The sequence below is a fragment of the Trachurus japonicus genome, chromosome 16 (assembly GCF_045865225.1).
Source record: "Trachurus japonicus isolate A0001 chromosome 16, Traja_1.0".
NCBI classification, from domain to species: Eukaryota; Metazoa; Chordata; class Actinopteri; order Carangiformes; family Carangidae; genus Trachurus; species Trachurus japonicus.
The window spans coordinates 12,194,220-12,209,690 of NC_140922.1; the positions used below are offsets into that span (position 1 = coordinate 12,194,220).

Here is a 15,471-nt window from a genome sequence, read left to right on the forward strand (position 1 = left end):
TTGCTTACAGTTTTTTTCTCTCAGCCCCCAGGATCAGCCCCCACACTAACAGCTCATGGGATGCTGTGACAGAGAGGTTTGGTTTCTAAAAAAGAAGATATTTTAACTACTGAGGGCACTGCAAAAAAAATGAACCTGAAATACTGCACGTCCTCTCTCCCTCTTTTTGTCACTTCCGCTTTTTTCCTGTGGGTTGGGTGTAGATTGGTAAATTCAAGATAAAATGAAATAACAGCAATTCCACATGAATCACACACAAAGATCACACATAGCCTACACCAGATGTTGGTCATTGTCACCACAATTTGCTATTAACTTTTCTTGTCCTATGACGTAAAACAGCTCAGTTTTGAATCAACTGCACGAGTGATGCCTCAGCCTTACTTCTGCTTTCATGCCTCAGGAAATGTGAAGTTTCTCTAAAGGTAGAGAAACAGACTCAGAGGCTCTAACATGCATCACTGCAGACTTAGAGTGTGAGTATACCTGTCCAAAAGTAGGCTTGTAGATTATCTTAAATACATTATGCATCAGTAAATGTGCAATGTAGGCCTATATCTGTATGTAACCAGTGTGATATTTTAGGTCATATGTCAATTGGGTCACCATTGTTTGGTTTTTGGGTTGGTTTTCAGTGAAAAAGGGTTAAGGGTTAACATCACCCAAAAACACATTTTTACCTCTTTCCTGTTTTCAGCAGTGACTCTTTTCCTGTATGAGGTCGTCATATCTAAATTTTGATAAAGTGTGTATTGTTTCATTATGAGCCACAGCTCAACCAGGCAGGAACTATATGTGAAAACATTTAGCCTGTATGCAGCTAGATACTGTTTTAAACTAAAATTGGTCTGAAGGGGATTATCAAAAAAGGAATATGATTATTTGACTTGTATTCAGTTTTGATGTTAACACATATGTGACTTGTGGAACTCTTATTTCTAATTTACACAAACACTAGACAAAGTATCAGAGAACAAACAGAAGACAAACAGGGTGAGCCGGGACTTGAGGCCAAGTTAGGACAGTGATTTTGATTGGTGATGACCAAAACTCATAATTACTCCATTATCTTCTTTTGCATAATTAGTAGCTGTCTTTGTGTAGTACTGATTGGCTCCTGTAGGACACAGGGGTCGTGTCCTTAGTATTTGGTGGTTTCAGCAACCTGGGAACCAAAATCCTGTTCACCAATGGGCTATGAAATGTAAAAAGTTCAAATGTTCTCCTATTTCTATATGAGAGGTCAGAATAGAGGGGGCAGAAGACCCTGGTCCTGACCAACATTCACATATTTAAGTGTTTTTTTTAAATATTTAAGTGGTTTTTAAAAGCTTGATTTGTTTATCAGAGACTCTTTTAATACACTTAAAGATCAAGAAATTTAGTGTAGAAGTTGAATACGTGCCCAAACTCGCGTGCCGGGCCTTCATTTAAAACTGTCAGTGAAAGTCAAATAAACCTCCCACCTCCCATTTAGTAAATTTACAACCTCGCATTTTTCTGGGGTGCTTGTCAAATTCCAGACTGGGATTAAGGTGGACTGTGAAAGATTAGACATAGCTGATGAAGAATTAGGAGGGCTCCCCGTTTGTTTGCCACCCACTGAGCCGGTCTTATGATTTCTGCATGACCGGGCTTTGTATCTGAGCTCCGCGCGCTCATTGCCTTTTGTTCTCGCGCCCCCGGTGGGCAGCCGACGGGGCCAGCAGCAGCACAGAGCCTCCTTTCACCGGCCGCCGTTTGTTCTCCATCTCCGCTGCGCACTGGACTGTACGCTCAACCGAGCACGTCGCGCAGGCAGGCAGCTCCCTCCCTGCTGCTGAGCGGAAACGCGTCTGCGCCGCTGCCACCGGTATTACGACACGCGGAGCTGCGAGAAATTTACGCCTGCGCCTCCCGCGGAAGAATCGACGCACATAGTATATGAGTAATAGGAGATGATTAAACGTGATTGAGAACTTGTATAAAAGCACAGAGGCACAGCTGGACTGCACATCTGTCACAGTGAACAGGTCTGGAGAGGACTGGTTTACGGGGCTGCCACATTTTTTACTGGTAAACAAACATTTATTTTTATCCATCACACCGACTCATTCACGTGGTTTGTCACAATCAAAATTGTCAGTATTAACTCCAGATATCAGATTGTCATATTATTACACTAAAACTAACTAACTGAGTGTGAGTTATAAAACTTCTTTTTAAAAAGTTAAAACCTCGTGAGTGGAGCAGCATCACCTGCTGCTCCACGGCTCCACGTGGATTATTAAAGCCTCTATCTGCAGACCACTGAGATGCTGTTGTATCTCTGTATTGTTAAAAATGAGCCAAGCGACAATAATTGCATTTGAAGACCTGGGGGTTACATCAGTTTCCTCTTCACATTTCATAATTAGAGAGAGGGCAGAAGAGGAGGGTGAAGAGGGAAGCAAAGGGAGGGGTTTATCACTGACTCCTGCTGAATTCAGAGAGTACAGCAAAGTGCCTCAGCTGTCTGTGCAGAGTCCTGTAGGTCTGTAGTCTTTACTGCTATTTCATTTATAGCTTTAACTATCAGCCACATGATGTATTTTATTTCTCTAATGAAGATGTTTTTGTCTCTATAGGTTTACTGCAAGGCAAAGTATGTTTCAGTTGCTACAAAGTTATCACATGTGCTTCCTGTGTTTGTTTCTTTTCAGGTATTTCTACTGTCTGATCCAGAGGGGCGTGCTCTTAAGGAGTAAAAGGCAGCTCAGCACAAGAGGCGTCAGTGTGTGATCTGAAGCATCCAGGTGTTGTTCTTCTGATTATTTTCCAAAAAGCAGAAAACATGGAGCGCATGGTGGATGAGAAGGTGAATATAACGCTTAATTGGTTTACTGCTCTCTTGGATAGCTGCTTTATTTTTCATATTGACCCTATAATTGGTCTAACATAAAATCATTTAAAACAATTTTTTCCCCAAATTTTCTGTAGTTTCAGATGTAATTATTTTACTGTGTGTTAAAATTCCCAGTGCTTCCAGAGGAAGAGTGTCAACCCGGCTGTTGCCATTGTTTGTTTTACTGTAAGCCTGTTTTGTCCCAGCACCTCCCAGTTAGTTAGAGTGTGGCATGTAGGCTGGCAATTCTGTATTTTTCCTTTCTGGCAAGAGCAGGAGCTGGGGATATGAGATGAGTTCTGCAGGACGTGACTAATAGGGAAAGAGGGAGACTGGGCTGTTGGGCGACAAGTTTGAACTTGAGTGTACTTGATAGTTTCTTGCTTTTATTTGGAGGCTTGTGTGGAGAGGAGGGTTGATGGGAAAGTAATGGAACAGTTGACAACTAACTGAGGGCTAGTATTAAAGTTGTGAACAAGTGTTTGTTAACTAAAAGACATAGAAACAGATTTGCTGTTGTCTTTGAACTCACCGTGACTTTGCAAACCTTTCCTGTGGTTTTTGTTTTGAAACATGTTGCATTCAGTTACTTCACCTTCATGGCCGTTGCTTAAGATTTTCACATCCACTGTGTTGGTGTAACTACCCACCACATATCACTCTCAAAAAGAGCTTTACACAAAGTAGTGCAATATGCATTTCCTACGTTCTCAAGAAAGAGTGATTGCAACAAAAAGGAGAAGACTAATTATGTATAAACTGTGGGAATGGAGACAGTGAATAAGACTATTGCAATAATGACATGAATGTGGAAGTTGGGTGTTGAGGAGAAGAGGGAGGCGTCAGTCCAGCATCACTCTTCTGAATTAAAGATGATGAAATGGTGAAATCTTAACAATGTTGAAATACAACATTGTGTGGTGTGTAATAATTAGATTATTTCACTATAAAATCATTTAATATCAATTAGACAACAAAATGTAAGCAGGAAATTACCAGATTTGGAGAGAAGAGCTGAGTAACTGAGGTTTTAAGTGCATTATTGAGTCTGGAAACAACAGTTAAGAAAACATCAAACACCACAAAGTCCATTTAGTAGGTGTTCAGGTGCTTTCAATCATATCACATGATCTTCATGGGTTCAGTAAGTTCATATTTTCCCAAGCACTAATCTCAGCACACTGAGTCAGTTTGTCAGTATTTGCATCCCTGCTCATATTTCTTGGCTGGTGATCAATAATCAGTTGCATACAACTTTTTTCACCAGCATGTTAAATGTTGTGCAGTATGTACAGCTGCAGATGTTGAGCAGCTGGATTGTCACCGTGGCTGCCCTGGCTAGTAACACATTTAAAATGTCCATAAAACACATGGAAATGTACTAAAATGAAAACATGCCTGCGTAACCGCATGCCTCCCAACATGTTGATACAAAATCTTAGTCAGTCGCATCACAGTCTCAACGTACACAATGCTCCTTACTCACTGGGGCGCTCCCCAATCATAGACACTTTCGTAACAACATGGTGATTTAACGATGCAGCCGTCTTGTCTAAATCTTACTCAACACCAGCGTGTCCCTGCAGATCTTTCGTACATATCTGTTTCATATGCACATACACACTTGTACACACACACACACACACACACACACACACAACATACTCGTGAAACTGACTACAAGAAAGATAAGACTGTGCTGCACCCTTTACTTTCCTTGACGGTTATCTGAGGCGATCTTGTTTGTCTTCCATGTAACTGCATTTTTGTTATAAAATAACAGCTGTAAAATGAATTCAGTTATTATTATTATTCCCAAACATTAGATCACTTACTGTCTTCTCTCTCTCTCTCAATTCAATTCAAATTCGCTTTAGTGGCATGAATGTTACGAGAACTATGTTGCCAAAGCATCAGGAATCAATGAAACAAAACAAATACAACTCACAGAATCAAATATATTTCTCTCTCTCTCCTCAATGTTCTAATGCTTGTGTTTTACAAACACTTTGTATTTCCTCCTCCATAACTCCCTGACACTTTATCACATATGCAGCATTTCCTATTTCTAGACCAAAGACATTCATGACACTCTGTTTGTCACAGAGTGTCACCAGAGCGTTCAGCTTGTTTTAGATCATCATATCACTCTGAGAAACACGGTGTAGCTTGATTACAGCTGCCACTATCTCACCGTCATGAAGCAGCCCCTTGTTATTATTTCATGCCATTAGTTACTGTTACTTCCTCTTCTGTGCTGTTTCACTGTGAACAAGCTGTGGTAAGTTAACGGGCACCTGATACAAGCAGCAGTGAATATCATGTGCTTAAACCGTGTCTTTATGGCCTTTGTTGTAAATAAGGAACCTGAAGTTCTCTGTTGAAACTCAGTTAATCAGAAAGGGGAGGTGAAGGAACAGGGAGTTCGAGTCAGGAGAAAGGGAGACTTTTGAACCGGCCTTTGATTTTCACATCAAGGCACTTTGTTCCAAATTAACATGTTGTTTCATGACGTTTCAGGAATTTGGTATTTTATCTGTACAGATAGTGATATCATTTACATCCATGGGACAAAACTTGCTGTGCCTGTCGTTGTACACGGCTGCTGCTGGAAGTTTTGTTTTGTTTTGTTTGCTTGTCGACATAGTGAATGTTTCATTCATGTGGTATAAAGGAGTTAATGCTGAAACAGCAGGAGGTTCTCAGTATGGATGGATTAAACTGGAGGATGAAAATGGATTTCCTTTCAGTAATGAGCCTTTTTTGACATTAGCCTCCTACCACCAGACTCCAGCGGGAAATAATGACTTTTAGCCGAAGTTCTTAGAAAGTTTAGACGTCATGGTAAATGCAAAAGAGATCAGAGTGAAAGAGAAACTTTGATTGGGGATGTTCATTTTTGACATGATGCTTCCACATACTAGTAGACCGCCGTGGACTTTTCCAAACCAATTACTCGCTCTAGTTCTGCTTGCTTTGATACAATAACATGTTGCATGTTTCACTCCCCTGCCATGCAAGGGATTAATGTCAGGTGTATTAGCTTGTTATTAAGAGCTAAACCCACTTTAATTCTGAAACCAGCAGGGAGAAAAACAGTCACAATAGGATTCAGTCTTATTCTCTCAGGGTGCATTTAGCTGCTTAGCTGAGAAATACCTCAGGGCTGCAAGTCATGGAGCCTGTGCTGTGCTGTGTTGTAATACCTGTCTTTCACGGCAGTCGCTCCGAGCGTGAAGTTTCTAATGCAGCGAGCCGAAGACGGGGAAGGAGAGCAGATGTAGAAAGGCTCATTGTTGTCATAACCAGTGTCACTGTAAACAACGAGAGCTTTGTGGAGCCAGGGACAGGCCTTGTCCACCACACAGACTGAGTGGGATCATTGTACATAACATGCACCCACTCATTGTTTTAATCTGTTGTATCTCTCCGTCTGTTTCTCCATCAACAGCCAAAGAAGAAGGTGACAGTTTACCTCCTCTACTGCGTCTCCACGGCCGTCATTGGCTCGCTACAGTTTGGCTACAACACAGGGGTCATCAATGCACCGGAACAGGTGTGTGTGTGTGTGTGTGTGTGTGTGTGTGTGTGTGTGTGTGTGTGTGTGTGTGTGTGTGTGTGTGTGTGTTTGTCTGTATGTGTAAGTGTCTGCAAAACACACAGCCACACCAGATGAATGAATTCATGAAATGGACATTCAGTGTCTGCATGTTTCCAGACTGTGGAAACAGCCATTAAGGGAGTGGACATAATTCCTGGATTAATAATAGATGCGACTGCACAGCTTGCCTCATATTTGGTATTAATATTGTAATAATCTTCTACAGTGTTACACACTTTTAAACTACACCTTAACACCAGGTATCTGGTTGTTTGGTTTCATGAGTATGTCCGCTCTGGGCTCAGTTTAGTTGTGGTGTCAGACATGGGCCATGTTTGGCAGTGCAACAAGCCATTGCTAAAAGCTTTACTGCCCCCATGTGGATATGTTGGAACCTCCCCAATGCACAGCAGCACAACCACCTACATCAGTCAAACTCTCTCTTTTAAGTAACCACCTCTAACCTCGCCATTCACTCCTGTGGTGTGACAGAAACTGCGCAGGTTTTTCCAGAATGTGTCTTTGGACCGGTACGGGGAGCCTTTCAGCCCAGGGACAAACACCATGGTCTGGAGTTTCTCTGTGGCCATCTTCAGTGTGGGAGGCATGATTGGATCCTTCTCTGTTGGAGCAATGGTCACTAAATTTGGCAGGTGAGAAACAAGAGGACTTGACACAGAAGAGCAGAAAATGCTCTAATTGACAGACCAATGAATTCCATTGCTTAGCAAGCAAAAATAAAGGCTGAAGTATTTGCTGGTTACAGCCTCTCAAATATGACGATTTGGTACTTTGATTTTTCTTATATTTATAAATTCAACTTTGGGTTTGGACTGAATTTCAGACAAAATCAGTTTGGACACTATAAATCACATTTAGTCATTTAATTGACAAAATAAACTCCAAATTTTGCAAGAAAAATGTATTTTCTGTTGCAGCCTCATTTCCAGCCTTCTGCTTAACTTGTTTGTTTTTTTTTCCTCCTAACTCTCACTATGTCCTGTCTTCTTCCATGTCATCACCAGGCGCAAGTCCATGTTGATAAATAACATCCTCGCTTTAATTGGTGGAGGTCTGATGGGCTTGTCCACCCTGAGTCGATCTTTTGAGATGATCATTGTTGGCCGGTTGATCATCGGCGTGTTTTGCGGTCTGTGTACGGGACTGACTCCCATGTACGTGGGTGAGATCTCTCCCACTGCGGTCCGAGGAGCTTTCGGTACTCTGCACCAGCTGGGTGTAGTGATTGGCATCCTGGTGGCACAGGTATGGGGATTATGAGCCTTCATTAGGTTGTTTTCTGAGACTACTCTATTTTACTTAACAGAAATAAACAGACTTAATCCATCACAGATCCTTCATCCCCTGTTGCCTCTGTGTTTCAGATCTTTGGTCTCGAGTTTCTGCTGGGCTCCGACACCCTGTGGCCTCTGCTCTTGGCTCTGACCGTGGTGCCTGCCATAGTGCAGACCATCATGTTGCCCTTCTGCCCTGAAAGCCCCCGCTACCTGCTCATTGTCCTCAACCAGGAGGAGGAGGCAAGACAAGGTCAGTTTGGAAACAGTTGACATGCCGCCAACAGGATGGCAACATCAGGCTTTAATGAGACTGAATCTAGAATGACTCATGGATTTTTAATGATGTGGACTGAAGCATGTCCTGTAGATGAGGAGGCTGTGTGATGAATTAAAGTTTTAGCATGTTACATTATGTTCCAAGACCTTTGCAGTCCCTTCTTTCTCCTTTCTTGATATTTGCATAATAATATACTGACTTCCTCTCTTTTCATCTATCCTGTCTTCTCCTTGCAGCACTGGTGCGCCTGCGGGGTTGTGAAGATGTGAGCGATGATATTCAAGAGATGAAGGAAGAAGGCATGAAGATGGCTATGGAAAAGAAAGTGACCATCCCTGAACTCTTCCGCTCCCCAAAATACCGTCAACCAATCATCATCGCTATCGTCCTCCAGCTGTCTCAGCAGCTGTCTGGCATCAACGCGGTGAGTCAACGTTATATCTCACAATAGAGCCGGGATAAGGATATAATTATCAGATGTCACTCACCATAAAGCAAGCGGGCAGTCTCTAAGCTCAAACATGAATCTTTAAAGGAGCATTCACTGAAATGATACAAATGTTTCAGACAGGCACATGACAGGAGAAGCTCTGTGGCTCCAGGCAGTGTTAGATTGAGTGGAATAATGTAAGCCTCTGAGGGTCAGTGGGAATAGGTATTTTGTTAATAAGGTCATGTAACCAGGCTGACTAAACGTGTTGACAGTTGGAGCGACTGACCCGACAATCACAGTGAAAACTGCTGCAGCCTGCAGCTAAAGGCGGTAGATCGACCTCTCGCAGACACATTAACACCCATGACCTACATCGCTCACCAGCCAGGACAATTCTATACATGTACAATACAGCTCGGGTTGATTTGTGCTTTGTCACTGTTTTAAAAAGTTATAATCAATATTTTTTACATCAACAGTGTTGCACTACAATGTGAAAAGGGAATAATCCATCTCTGCAGTTCCCCTCCTCTCCACAGAGCATTTGAGCTTCTGTTAGCTCATTGTTTTGGTTTTTTAGCACATCATTTTTTTTTGTCAAAGTTAGCAGACCGTCAAAAGTTACTGTAGCAGCTCACTTGTGTAAATAGTGGAGGATTTCGCAGCTGAAAACCAGCCATTTTCCTCAGACATTTTTAGAGAACAAAACAAAGCTAAAAGAGAATATTGAAATAAAGCTTTGTCAGGTTGCCCAACACAAAACTTCAAATGTTAATTTGCCCCATATTTGCTTAAAGCCTGAGCCCTACCCTCATTAACTTTAATAAAATGTAATGATATGTCAGTGTGTGTTTAAAGCTCGAGGCTCTGCCCAAACCTGCTGACAAAAATCAATCGGCACAGATCAATGTAATGTAATTTTTATGACTGCACTACTTGTACTCACTTACAAATCAATAGTAGCCTAACTCTTCATCTTTCTCTCCTCTCAGGTCTTCTACTACTCCACAGGCATATTCGACGATGCTGGTGTATCTCAACCCATCTACGCGACTATTGGAGCCGGAGTCGTCAACACTGTGTTCACTATCGTCTCTGTAAGTGTCCGACTACCTGGTTTGTGTCTCAGACTGTCTTTTATATTTTGTGGATTATTAATTAAATACTTTTTTCTGGACCAGCTCTTCCTGGTTGAAAGGGCGGGGCGGAGGACACTGCATCTGATTGGTCTGGCTGGGATGGCTATTTGTGCCCTTCTTATGACAATCTCTCTCTCTTTGGTGGTAAGTGGCCATAGTTGGATTCCTCAGATCCTGTGAGCTTTTTGCCTATGTAAATAAAACAAAACCCTGAATGTTCCTTCTTTTTTTTTCTCTCTGCCTCTCTCTCTGAGCAGGAGACAAACAAATCTCTAAGCTACTTGGCCATTGTGGCCGTGTTTGGCTTCGTTGCCAGTTTTGAGATGGGTCCAGGTCCCATTCCTTGGTTCATCGTGGCTGAGCTCTTCTCCCAGGGGCCCCGACCTGCCGCCATGGCTGTCTCTGGTTTCTCCAACTGGACTGCCAACTTCCTGGTGGGGCTTGGCTTCCCTAAACTGGCGGTATGAATACAAGTATTACAACCAAATCATGAACAACTGCTTTGAGCTTACTTTGCAGTTTATCCCAAAACAAACACATCTCTCTCCTCTTCTCTCAGGAACTCTGTGGCCCGTATGTCTTCATCATTTTCACCATCCTCCTAATTTTCTTCTTCATCTTCACCTTCCTGCGAGTGCCTGAGACCAAAGGAAGAACCTTTGACGACATCGCTGAGGGATTTGCTGCCAGTGCAGGAAAGTCCTCCCAGGGGCCTGAGGCGGGGGTCGCCGCCTTGCCAGACAGCAAAGAGCCTGCACCCATGTCCCCCACAGAAAAGGTTCCTATGGTTGATCTCCCCCCAGAGAAACCATGAGCGTCCTTAGTTAAAAAAAGAAGAATGAAGCCTTAGGGTACAATGCAGACAAACAGGTTCCAAGCACATAGATACTGTAACGAGTTATATTTCATAACTCACACAAGAGCAGCGAGGCTGTGTTTAGAAAAAGCCGACTCAGTGTATTAATGCAGAAATGAGATTTTAGTTTTTTAATGAGTGTTTTTAATGTGCCTTTTTTAATGAAATAGTGTTTTTAACAGTTCCCCATTTACAAATGCTTAAATAATTGACAGAAACCGCTGTAATCCTGCTTTAAACATGGGCCAACCTTAACTGAATTATCATTACTTAATATTTGTTGACGTTCATGGTGCCAGCTCCGTGCATATCGATCCATGTAAGAGGATAAACATATGTTCAGCGCTAAGTCCACGGTCTTCAGCTACCCCCCGTGTTAAAAGGTTGCAGGATTTGAGGGGGTTTATGTATTGAGGTCAAGCCTGAAAAGCCGGTTTTGGAGCCGCAGTAGTTTGACCCAAAAAAGACTTGACTTGCTGTCCTGTCTGCCTGCCTCGCTGCCAGGGGAAGGGAGCCATGTTTTCTTGAGTAGACAGAATAAACATGGAGGTGCTGCAGCAGTCCTGCTCCTCTCTTGGGTGTAGAAAAAGCACTGACTATAGATTTAAATAAGTATATTTAAGCAACAACAAACAAAAAATGGGTCATCTGCATGCATCATCTGAGAGCAGAGGTTGTTTGTGTTAAAGTTCATATGCCGTTTCAAGTCCAGAGTGTTCTGCTCCGATAAAGAAGTAACTCAAGGACAGTTTTGTGAATCGATGGTGTCTGCTTCACGTATATTGTATTTATGAGAGTAAGGTGTAGTTTAGCACTGCCAAGTCTTAACAACGTCTCTGTTTGATGATTTCACTGCAGGGTACAGCCAGGGTGACAGAAAAAAAAAATGTTGTATTGCAGTCATTTGCAGGTTGCATTACAATAACTCAGGTGGCTATTAGTGTTAATGGCTCATAACTGTTACAGCAGAGAAAATATATTTATCCATCACTTTACTTGAAAGTCTTCTATCATTAATGCGTAACTACAAGCTACTGCTTCACAGCTCATAGAATAAAATATCCTACAATCTTTATAAGAGTGTTACATCAAATCGGAAGCACCCGTCAGTGTTAAACAGTCGTTTGATGTTAATTGAAACACATTCAAGTCTACTGATAATTACAAAACAAATATGTCAATCCGAGCAAGACATCAGCCACATGAGATGGTGATACTGAATAAAAACACTAAATTTGATTGTATTTATTTCAATGGTTTACGCACAAAAAAAATGTCTTATCATATGTGTCTCTGTCCAATTTTTTGAAATCATGTGTATATATTGTAGAATCTCCAGTTACTGCATCATGACCAGCTATCACTGCACAGTACACATGCTCATAAATGCCGTGTCAATGTTTGTACAGCTGCATCTTCTTCCGAATGTGCGCGCACTCATAAGGAAGCACTTTGGAGCTTCGCAGCGTTTCGTTTGCACTTTGGCAGCCTGACCACTTCCTAATGACTGCTTTGTGTGTTTGTGTGTGTGAGAATCCCTGTTACATGTAAATACACTTGTATGTGTTAGGATACATGCGGTTTTGGTTGTGTTGTAGCGTGTTTGTTTATCCACAATCCTCTTGCATCCACTGATTTTCTTGCCCCCTGGAAACACAGTCTGTTGCCTCAGCGAATGCCACAACGCTGCTTTTTGCAGTTCCCCCACAGTATGCACATCTTTATTATGTATATTTTGCTCTTTTGTTATCTGTTTTTTTTTTGTGAGAAAACAGAAATGAGAAGTGACGAAGGTTCAGTGTGTGTGGGAGTCAGATAAGAGTTGACCTTTACCGTTGTTTTATTATCAAGTCCTCTCTTCTCTTGCTGTAATAACATGAGTGACACTTGCTTTGAGAAACTAAAAAGAAATAAAGTTGTCCATCTTAAAATGTCAGAATGTGAAAAATATGTTGAATTATGAGCATAAACAGTCTGTTTTTTGTTTTTTCTTTATGTATAATGCCATAAGTCAAAGCAAGTTAGTTGTGACGAATGTTTAATGTAAGTGCAGTCTGTGTGCTGAGGTGAAAGTGTGAGAGGTTTGTCTGGTATCCGTTTCTGCATTGTGGCGTCTCTGTTTCCTCTTCTGCACCACAGCAAAGCCTCCGTTAGCTGCTCAGTCACACACTGCACAACTAAGCAACACTCTGAAGCACTGAAATAAAACCATGAGTTAAAAAACCAAAGCTTAGTTTTTCTTCCCCGTGGCTGCCGCCGCTGCTGAACAGTCGCATTTAAATGATATATTCATAGCTGTGTTGAGTTATGAGGTCACATTTCCTCTTGAGTCACACAGCTTCAAAAGCCAAACCAGAACACATGTAGAGATGCAAGAGAATATTCACCTCAAAGGGAAATCCTATGAAACTTGACTTTTTACACTGCCATGCTAAAGAAAACATTATTTTAAATTTACAGGCCTTTGCTGTGTTTTTTTATGAGTGTGGTTGTTCTCAAATGAAATTGAACGCAAACTGCAAAGCCAGAGGGTGCTGATGAGATTTTTGTAGAGCAGACACTATGAGAGAACACCAACTTATGATAATTTAACTATCACTCAATTTGCTGATTAAAAAAAAAATAATAATAATCTGTTCTATATGTCAACAAACAGCAAAACATGTCATCACAAGTTCCCAGAGACAATGGTGACATGTTAAAATCTCTTGTTTTGATCAACCAGCAGTCCACATCCGAAGGCAGCAATTTTTATTTATTTATTTATTTATTGACATTTTTGCTTAATGGTGAATGTAGTATGAAAAATATGCAGCTTATCTCCAGATGAGTGACTAACAGATATATCAACTAATTGCTTCAGCTCCAAAATGGCAGACACTTTAATCATGCTTGTACAGGGAACAAGTTCATGCAGAGAGAGAGAGAGAGAGAGAGAGAGATGGATGTGAGAAGTTTTAATTCTCTGCTCAATGAGTTGACGAGCATAATCTATTTCCCTCATCACTCTACCTTCTGTACATCAGTCCCTCGGAGCAAAGAGCCGAGGGTAAAGGGCCCCCGGCTGGCTGGGAATGGGGCCATCAAACTGTGTCAAGCCAATAGGCAACATCTCCCTGCAAGAGGCAAGAGTCGACCGGAGTCTCAGTCACTGCAGTGAACTGGGGCATGAAAGCCCATCAACAAGCTGCAGTGCTGCAGCCTGACCAGCGAGTGGCGTGCACAGACCAGAGGGCTGCTCAGCTGTGTGTGTTTGCATGTGCGTGCTGTGTGTGTGAGTGCATGTCTAGATGCTGTCTGGATGAGCAGCTCTGTGGGGCGAGGAGTCTGTCTGAGAGACAGAGGGGAGGAGGAGGAGGAGGAGGAGGAGGGGGGTGTTGTCATATGAGGGATGGAGTGCATCCAGAAATGTGTCTAAATTATACTCATTTTCCATAAAAAAGTGAGGAGGAAACAGGAGGGGGAAAAAAAATTGGATACACTCTCGCATGCCACAGCACGAAAAAATGCAAGTTAGCACAGTGTTGGTACGTGTGAGGGATGCCACAGTTTGAGCCTCAGTCTGCCAGGCGGCCTCGGAGAGTCCACCATCAGACATGTCTAGACGTTAGTTTTACAGACCAGACAAACTTGTTCATTAATTTTTTCACCTCTCTTTCTCTCTCTGTCACTCTCGCTTGTTGACTCTCTCTTTGTGTCTTTGTTTCTCTCAAATACAGAAAATTGTCTCCCACTCTCCTCCATTCTCTCTCTTTGATCTCTTTCTCCTCCCGTCTCTCTGACAACAGTGTTTTGTTTACTTCCTCGCCTGGCAGTGTACTTATTGTATGTGCTGCGCTCTGTAAATATTTTTCTCCTTCCCTCATCCATTCATCCATCCACCCCCTCAACCTCCCTCTCTCTCTCTCTCTCTCTCTCAGATAAAGGGAGCAAACAGACTCCACCCCCTCTCTCACCCCCTCTCCCTCTCTCGCTCCGTCTCACACAGACTCACTCTATCTCCCTCTTTCTCTCTCTTTCATGCTCTCTCCCTCCCTCTCTCTTTCTGTCAGTGTCATTCTGTAGTGGAGATGTGGAGTGTCTTTCTGTCTCTCTGTCTGTTTTTCCAGCCAAATTCAGCGGAGGAAGGTGAGCACTAAACTTTTACATTCATTTATGCACATTAAATCAATGCCCCGGGAGCGTGTGTGTGTGTGTGTGTGTGTGTGTGTGTGTGTGTGTGTGTGTGTGTGTGTTTATGGCAGCAGCGTGATGGAGAGTTTACCCAGCTCTCTCATCATGTGCTTGTAATGAGTCCACAAGTGAAGGATGGACACTTGGTATGCCTTTGTAAGAGCTCTCTAAGAATGTGGCTCTCTGGGGATTCTGGGCACTTTGACAACGTGTGAAACTGTGGCACGTAAAGCCGCAGCGCCACCAGAAAGTCCAATTCTTCCTGGATTTCTTTTTTTTTTTTTGGAGGAGGAGGTAGGGGGGCTCCACCTCCAACTTGGGACCCCCTGAATAATTACCACCTTTCCCTTTGCTCACACAGTCCTCTGCGTGTCAGTTCTGTGTGCTCTGTATTGTGCCTGATTGAGTGAATATGCATGTACACGCTAGAGTGTGTGTGTGTGTGTGTGTGTGTGTGTGTGTGTGTGTGTGTGTGTGTGTGTGTGTGTGCCACTGTGGCAGCACATCAGATAGTTGTTGGCATGGAAGGGCCAGGTGCGTGCCGGGGCCTATCAAGCTCATGCAACAAAAGAATATGGAAATAAGGCAGGGGGACAAATGAATAATAAGTTGCATAACCCTGTTTCAGTTCGAACGCCTGTGACCCCCCACTTCCCCCCTCCCCCCCGTATGTCAGTCATGATCTTATGGATGTGACAGATGAGACCCCTGCCCCCATCCGGCATCATTATCAGCAGCTCTTTCTTTATACAGTATATGGTTGCATCTTCTCTTCTTTGCTCTTAACTCACGTTTTGTCTACATGACTGGAAATATATCTTAAGTGCAAGA

General features: G+C 42.6%; 2 protein-coding genes across 4 annotated transcripts in view; both read left to right on the plus strand.

The window, feature by feature from the left end:
• Positions 1–1,959: 1,959 nt before the first annotated feature.
• Positions 1,960–12,695, plus strand: slc2a3b (solute carrier family 2 member 3b). 2 transcript variants are annotated; one of them, XM_085801559.1, is made up of 11 exons: positions 1,960–2,055; positions 2,682–2,836; positions 6,315–6,419; positions 6,957–7,117; positions 7,490–7,730; positions 7,850–8,012; positions 8,276–8,463; positions 9,465–9,569; positions 9,654–9,755; positions 9,869–10,072; positions 10,171–12,695. In XM_085801559.1, the coding sequence occupies exons 2-11, from the start codon at positions 2,813–2,815 to the stop codon at positions 10,423–10,425; spliced, it is 1,548 nt and encodes a 515-aa protein (XP_085657685.1). In that variant the 5' UTR covers positions 1,960–2,055; positions 2,682–2,812; the 3' UTR covers positions 10,426–12,695. The 2 variants fall into 2 exon arrangements, with proteins under 2 accessions (XP_085657685.1, XP_085657684.1); XM_085801558.1 differs by lacking the exon at positions 1,960–2,055 and adding an exon at positions 2,405–2,512.
• Positions 12,696–14,448: 1,753 nt separating this feature from the next.
• Positions 14,449–15,471, plus strand: part of ephb6 (eph receptor B6) — a 39,688-nt gene continuing 38,665 nt past the window's right edge. For both annotated transcript variants that reach the window (XM_085801533.1, XM_085801534.1), the window contains exon 1: positions 14,449–14,595. In XM_085801533.1, coding sequence (XP_085657659.1) covers positions 14,538–14,595 — 58 coding nt within the window. In that variant the 5' untranslated portion in view covers positions 14,449–14,537. The remainder of the gene's footprint in view (positions 14,596–15,471) is intronic.